The sequence below is a fragment of the Ovis canadensis genome, chromosome 1, assembly GCF_042477335.2.
Source record: "Ovis canadensis isolate MfBH-ARS-UI-01 breed Bighorn chromosome 1, ARS-UI_OviCan_v2, whole genome shotgun sequence".
NCBI classification, from domain to species: domain Eukaryota; kingdom Metazoa; phylum Chordata; class Mammalia; order Artiodactyla; family Bovidae; genus Ovis; species Ovis canadensis.
The window spans coordinates 71,262,747-71,270,790 of record NC_091245.1 but is presented as its reverse complement, the minus strand read 5'-3'; the positions used below and the strand labels follow the sequence as shown (position 1 = coordinate 71,270,790).

Here is an 8,044-nt window from a genome sequence, read left to right as displayed (position 1 = left end):
AGCACGCCAGGCCTCCCTGTCCATCACCAACTCCCGGAGTTCACTCAGACTCACGTCCATCGAGTTGGCGATACCAGCCAGCCATCTCATCCTCTGTCATCCCCTTCTCCTCCTGACCCCAATCCCTCCCAGCATCAGAGTCTTTTCCTATGAGTCAGCTCTTCGCATGAGGTGGCCAAAGTACTGGAGTTTCAGCTTTAGCATCGTTCCTTCCAAAGAACACCCAGGACTGATCTCCTTTAGAATGGACTGGTTGGATCTCCTTGCAGTCCAAGGGACTCTTAAGAGTCTTCTCCAACACCACAGTTCAAAAGCATCAATTCTTCAGCACTCAGCCTTCTTCACAGTCCAACTCTCACATCCATACATGACCACAGGAAAAACCATAGCCTTGACTAGACAGACCTTAGTTGGCAAAGTAATGTCTCTGCTTTTGAATATGCTATCTAGGTTGGTCATACTTTTTCTTCCAAGGAGTAAGCGTCTTAATTTCATGGCTGCAGTCACCATCTGCAGTGATTTTGGAGCCCAAAAAAATAAAGTCTGACACTGTCTCCACTGTTTCCCCATCTATTTCCCATGAAGTGATAGGACTGGATGCCATGATCTTCGTTTTTTGAATGTTGAGCTTTAAGCCAACTTTTTCACTCTCCTCTTTCATCAAGAGGCCTTTTAGTTTCTCTTCACTTTCTGCCATGAGGCTGGTGTCATCCGCATATCTGAGGTTATTGATATTTCTCCTGGCAATCTTGATCCAGCTTGTGCTTCTTCCAGCCCAGCATTTCTCATGATGTACTCCGCATATAAGTTAAATAAGCAGGGTGACAATATACAGCCTTGACGTACTCCTTTTCCTATTTGGAACCAGTCTGTTGTTCCATATCCAGTTCTAACTGCTGCTTTCTGACCTGCATATAGGTTTCTCAAGAGGCAGGTTAGGTGGTCTGGTATGCCCATCTCTTGAAGAATTTTCCACAGTTTATTGTGATCCACACAGTCAAAGGCTTTGGCATAGTCAATAAAGCAGAAATAGATATTTTTCTGGAACTCTCTTGCTTTTTCCATGTTGCAGCGGATGTTGGCAATTTGATCTCTGATTCCTCTGCCTTTTCTAAAAACACCTGGAGGTAACCGGCAAATTTGGCCTTGGAATGCGGAATGAAGCAGGGCAAAGGCTAATAGAGTTTTGCCAAGAGAACGCACTGGTCATAGCAAACACCCTCTTCCAACAACACAAGAGAAGACTCTACACATGGACATCACCAGATGGTCAACACCAAAATCAGATTGATTATATTCTTTGCAGCCAAAGATGGAGAAGCTCTATACAGTCAACCAAAACAAGACCGGGAGCTGACTGTGGCTCAGATCATGAACTCCTTATAGCCAAATTCAGACTTAAATTGAAGAAAGTGGGGAAAACCACTAAACCATTCAGGAATGACCTAAATCAAATCCCTTATGATTATACAGTGGAAGTGAGAAATAGATTTAAGGGACTAGGTCTGATAGATAGAGTGCCTGATGAACTATGGAATGAGGTTCATGGCATTGTAGAGGAGACAGGGATCAAGACCATCCCCATGGAAAAGAAATGCAAAAAAGGAAAATGGCTGTCTGCGGAGGCCTTACAAATAGCTGTGAAGAGAAGAGAAGCGAAAAGCAATAGAGAAAAGGAAAGATATAAGCATCTGAATGCAGAGTTCCAAAGAATAGCAAGAAGAGATAAGAAAGCCTTCCTCAGCGATCAATGCAAAGAAATAGAGGAAAACAACAGAATGGGAAAGACTAGAGATCTCTTCATGGAAATTAGAGATACCAAGGGAACATTTCATGCAAAGATGGGCTCGATAAAGGACAGAATGGTGTGGACCCAACAGAAGCTTAAGATATTAAGAAGAGGTGGCAAGAATACACAGAAGAATTGTACAAAAAAGATCTTCACGACCAAGATAATCACGATGGTGTGATCACTCACCTAGAGCCAGACATCCTGGAATGTGAAAGTCAAGTGGGCCTTAGAAAGCATCACTATGAACAAAGCTAGTGGAGGGGATGGAATTCCAGTTGAGCTATTTCAAATCCTGAAAGATGATGCTGTGAAAGTGCTGCACTCAATATGCCAGCAAATTTGGAAAACTCAGCAGTGGCCACAGGACTGGAAAAGGTCAGTTTTCATTCCAATCCCAAAGAAAGGCATTGCCAAAGAATGCTCAAACTTATGCTTAATCAGTGCTTAATATTATTTTTAATGCTTAATATTATTTTTTCATAATAAAGATTATTTAATTAATCAATAAAAGTTACTTCTCAGTAGACTTACAGTGGTGATCATTTCAGGATGTATACAAATGCAAATCATTAGGCTATATACCTGAAACTAACATTGTCAGTTACACTTAAAAAAAAAAACACCTCTAGGCTGGTTCTCTTCATCCTTGTCTAAACCCAATTAGCTAAGATTTTAATGCTTATTTTAAATACCAAAATATCTCAGTCTTTAGATATTTTAAATTCTTTGAAAGAAAAATAATCTACTATATATAAATTATAGAATTATTTTAGTGACCACTTTGTTGTATAATACAGTTTTATCTCATTAGAAAAAACAGCAAGTTAAAGCCACATATTTCAAAATAAACCAAAAACTATCCAATTTCTGGTTAAATTCTGAGGACTGGCTTTAGCCTGAAGAGGCTGGTCCTATAGTTATAATCTAGGTCATCTCTAATACAGGAAAATCTACAGAGAATTAGTTTAAATAGCTTCCAGTAGATCAAAATTTTCTGTAGAGTTGCCATATTTAGCAAAAATACAGGACTCCCAGTTAAATTTGTTTCAGATATTGCAATTATTACATGGGATACACTTACAGTAAAAAACAAAAAAATATTTGTTGTCTATCTGAAATTCAAGGTTAAATGGACATCCTCTTTTTTATCTGGTGGCAATACTAAGTACACAGGCTGATCCTAAACAACTTAGGTCGGGGAGTCTCAACCAGATGAATTTGGACCATGGGTTTGAGGGAGTTGGTAAACACTTGAAATGGGACATAAAAGATTTTAAATAACTGTCTATACCTTTTTCTGAAGAACAAAAGCATAGCTTTTTTCAGTGGCTCTTAATGAAGAATTTGTTTCAAAATCTCTTGGAGATTTTATTTAAAATTTTGTGCCTGAAAAGGTTGAGAGCATTGGTAAAAGGATGCTATCATTTTTGTTTAAAGGGAGGAACTTTAAAATATGCATTTATATGCAGAGAATACCTCTGGAAAGACACACAAGAAACTGAAGGAGAGGGGAACTTGGAGACTGGTGAAAGATGTTTTATTTTTCATTATTACTTTTTTGTACTATTTAATTTTACTGTATTATCCACATGTTATCTATCTAAAACTGCAAAAATAACAACAGTGCCAAGGCTTCACACTAGGCCTATTGTCAGAATTTCTAAATTTCCAGCGGTTGAGCCATAATGTTTGTCTGTGGTTCTTTAACTCCCCAATGTATTTTGATTATACATTGAAATCACACGTACACACACACACACTATTCTGTGGCATTTGCTAAAAAACAACAAATGCAAATACACACACTCCACTCTCACACACATACCATCCCCTGTATTTCCAAGGAAAAAAACCCCCAAAATGAATGACTCACTTTAGCTATGCTGAAGGGTACTTGTGTAGAACTGACAGGTGAGTCAAATCAGTCCACACTCTGGATGGTGAGAAAGGAAACAGCTCAATATTTAAGACTCTGAATTAATGTTTTGGGCTACTAGAGTACATGGAGTAATTGAGGAGTTGCTTACCCCTCTGTTAAGTAATTTGCCCTTTCTTCAGTTCTAGTGGCTGTGGCCAGGATTACCAAAATTTGCCATTCCTGAAACCCTTGCTAGTGTTCTGGAATCATAGGAATTCTCTACGTCAGGAACCTGCATCAGCAACAGCCCGCCTGTTCACAATTTATCTTGTTTAAAAAAAGGGAGATCAGCCTTGAAAATTCCGAGCAGACAAAATCCCTTTGACAAAGAAATAAAGCTTAATTTAGCTTGTTTGGGGGAGACTTACCTGACCTGGGTCATTTCTTGCTTATGCCTCTGGAAATCATAAGCAGAATTTGTACTGTTATCCAAGGTTGATATGATGTAACCACTGAAAATTCTAATATGATAACCAACCACTGTGAAGAATAAATGGTCCTGTTTTCTCACTATGTAAGCTACTTTATAACATACCCCTGAGCCTCATTCCATGTTTTGGTTTGAGCGCTCCCACTTTGCAGACTGTTTTTTCCGGTATGTGCACAATAACCTTTTACTCATCACTACTTCAGTGATTCATGGGTTTTCTTTGGTTATTTCCCAACCTTTGACAACCTCCTCCTACCCACTACATAGCAGATGTTCTTCAATATTGAAGGAACAACTTCAGTTTTCAGGATTAAATCTGCAAAGAGAAAACTGCCCCCAGGTGAGTGTGCTGGAGCACTACTTGGGTCATTCTTCTGAAACCAGCCTTAAAAAATGGTGTCTCTTCTCTATCCCTGCTCTCTCCATTTCAGCAAAATTGGCAAACACAAATGCTGAGAAAAAACACAATTTTTATTCCCTTTTCTTAGCATTCTATGCCCAGAGGAAAGGAATGCCATAAATTACATGACTGTACCACAGTGTATGCAATGCATTTGACTCATTTACAAAAACAACTGTGGACCTTATTATGAACCTGTGCCCTAGAAAATAGTGTCTGGTATTCTTTTATTGACGGTAGTACTGAGCATTCTTACAAATTCTCCTTCAGCTTTCATATTTAATTTTCTGAGGTCATTATGGGTAGTATTTCCTTTATTCTTTGGAAGACAGTGATCCAAATTTTCCCATGATGGATCCTAAATATTTTGTTGGTTAAAAGACACAGGAAGGATAGTCACACTAAAACCCTTAAGTTCACATTTTTAAGAAAAAAAAAATTTACAGAACTGTGAATTTTTTATTTTCTCTAGAATGATAATATTCAAGAAACTTCATGATATATATGGCCTCTAACTATCCCTCTGCCCATCTCCTTCTTTCCTTGGCCCTTATTCCTAAACTCTAGCCATCCCAGCTGCGGGTAATTGCACAACTGCCTGGGTACCCTATCAAGCCTCTGTGCACGTGTCCTTCTCCATCTGGTTAACTCTTACAAGATCTAAAGGGCAAATCTCACGTGTGATGATTCCGAGAAGTCTTCCATGAATCTCCCTTGCCCTATTCTTTTACTCTCCTGACTTTGAACTTGATGCTTCTTTGTATGTTCTTACTGTCCTTTAAGCAGATTACAACTCAGTCTTCTTACATATCTGTCTTCTTTGAGGACAGGTTTATTCTCGGCACAGAATAGGTACTCAATTAACATTAATAAATGGATATGAAAGGTTCCAGATAATAATGGATTAAATAAGATTAAGTTAAATAATGGATTAAACAAGAATCCATTATTAAAGAATAAATAAGCTTTAAAGTTGCCTGTAGATATATGTAAGTCATATTTCCAGCATTGATTTTTAGATTATTTTATGTCAAACAACCGTTATTTCATTCTTAATTTGTTTGCTTTCAAATTACCAATAAACTGAAATTAAAATATGATTTAAAAGAAAATTTAAAGTGAAAGTTATTTATGAAATAATGTTCCTAATTGCACTTTTCTGTACAGGAAAAGAACTGGTAAGAGCTAATTATTTTAGCTTTGTGAAATTCACAGAAATGTTTGTAGATTTTTAAAAAATGAATAAATTCCCTCAAACTTGAAAGTTTTTTTAAATGGCATGTGAAAATGACATCAGTTTGTTACCATTTTAAAACTTGTTCAGAAATCCAGATTAAAAGAAAGTGTTTAAAAATTAATGAAAAGAATTCAGAAAGACCATGAAAGCAACAATGACTTCCACATTCCTGGCAAAAGTTCAGCAGAGGCGAGTTAAGTGCTTATTAACCATGAAGAAAACAAGACAAAACAAAAAAAATAGGAAGCAACCTTAAGGTTGAATATTTTTAAGTGTAGAGAAAGTCAATTCAACTATGACTCCCAAATTTCTAATCTAAACATGTTATCTTTTCCATTGCTGCTTTTCTAAGGAAGTATATTTGCAGATATATATATATATATATATTTATTTATTTTTTAACGCTCACTTCTCCAACAGATTTATTTCTTTAAAGGAATGGATTTTGAAGAGAAAAAACATGGGGCAGAGAGGTATGGAATAGAAAATAAACACAAATGTAAGCTGTTTTACTAATTGCTTTATAACCACAAACTAGTACAGAGAATGCCCTGTACAAAACACAATAAAGGTTCAAAGATGGAGGTGTTCCCTTAGGCAAGGCTGAAGACTTCAGTCTCTGGTATTTGGAATTTAGGCTGCAGTCCTTGTTTTTGGATGGATCACTGAGTATGTGGCACAGTCCATGCTTTTAACCAGATTTGAACAGGGGAATAGCCACTTGGCCCAGGTAGAAGTAGATGAAGTGTTTGGTTTCATGTGTCACATAACTACCGAAGTTCCTCCCCACGATGCAGTGCCAGGTGGGGTTGTACTTCTTGTCAAACTCCTTCTTGATATGGGCCGCAATGTCCTTCTCTATATTATACTTTTCCAATGCCTGAGTAGCACACTCCACCGAGTCCTGTTGCATCTCCTCCGACATATCGGCATTCTTGATTACGGCCTTTCGGTCACACATGGTTACCAAGGAGCAAGGGCTGGCCGACTGCAGGTCTCCTGGGGGAGGGGCTGGCGAAGCTCACACCCGTGTAGAGAGGCGGTCGCTACCGCAGCCCTATTTGCAGATATATATTTAAATGTATTTAAGTACAAGAGATAATTTGGCAAGGCTTAAATAGAAAGACAGCCAGATAAGGCCATCTATGAAAATTTATAATCATAAATTTCAAGAAATAGTAAATGAGTTAATCTACACTAAATAATAAAAGATATAAAGTACAGAAATAATTTTAGAGTATAATACCTCTTGTTTAAAACCACACAATCTTGTTTTTTAAACATCTGGGGACAAAATTCATGGTTTGTTTTCTTCATTCTTTACCAAGCCTACTATGAAGAGGTAGGAGTGAAAACATTTGATTCTATATTACTTTTAATATATATTATTTACATTATTATGTTTGTTTTCTAATGGTTGAATCTGTTCATACTTCCCCAACTTCATGGTAACTAAAATCTTCAAAGGTTTGTATCAGAACAGTTAACAAGAAAGTTTAATGCAAGCTTTGAGGTTAATTAATTGATTTTAAAGTGTCAACAGGTTCATCTCTAAGTCTATACAATCTGCTTCACTTCAAGAAAATTGTTTATCCTTTAAATTCCCCCAAGAAAGGAGAGTTTTAAACTCCCCAGAAAATGCAATACATTTTGGATAATGATGAAACTATATCCTATTACAATCAAGTGTGCTCAGGTTTTGTCAAAGTTGTACAACTGTCTACATATTAAAGGATTTTAATGACATTTTTCCCCAGAAAGCTCTACCAAATGATGAACTTTGTAAAATATGAACATTATTTTACACAAATTTGATACAGCTTTAAAAAATCTGAACATAAAACATCCAAATTGGCGCTGCGGAGTAGAAAAGCTACAGCCTCTTTCACAAATGGTGCTGCATCACCTAAATAGCCACATGGAAAAAAAATAAATCTTACTCCTACTTCATATGATATATACAAAATCCAATTCCAGGTAGACTTTTGATCTGTGAAAATTAATACAATGAAACTTCTAGAACATACCATATAAGATCATCTTCATGACAGTATAGGTGGAAATTTTTTAAATAGGATACAAAAAGCACTAACCATAAAGGAAAAAAATGATAGAGTACATTAAAATTCATCAAAAAGTTCTCCTAAGACAATGAAAAGCCTAGAATGAAAGAATATATCAGCAATATATATGCCCAACAAAAGACTCATATCTAGACTATGTAAGGAACTATAAAACAATAAAAATAGACCACACAATAAAAAAAT

General features: G+C 36.6%; 1 protein-coding gene across 1 annotated transcript; it reads right to left on the bottom strand.

Moving 5' to 3' along the window:
- Positions 1–6,282: 6,282 nt before the first annotated feature.
- On the bottom strand, positions 6,283–6,846 carry LOC138444749 (dynein light chain 1, cytoplasmic-like). The gene has a single exon (XM_069598135.1). The coding sequence runs from the start codon at positions 6,736–6,738 to the stop codon at positions 6,469–6,471; it is 270 nt and encodes an 89-aa protein (XP_069454236.1). The 5' UTR covers positions 6,739–6,846; the 3' UTR covers positions 6,283–6,468.
- Between the last annotated feature and the right edge of the window lie 1,198 nt (positions 6,847–8,044).

Coding starts and splice junctions, on each gene's coding strand:
- LOC138444749 (XM_069598135.1), bottom strand. CDS start 6,738: ATGTGTGACCGAAAGGCCGTAATCAAGAATGCCGATATGTCGGAGGAG.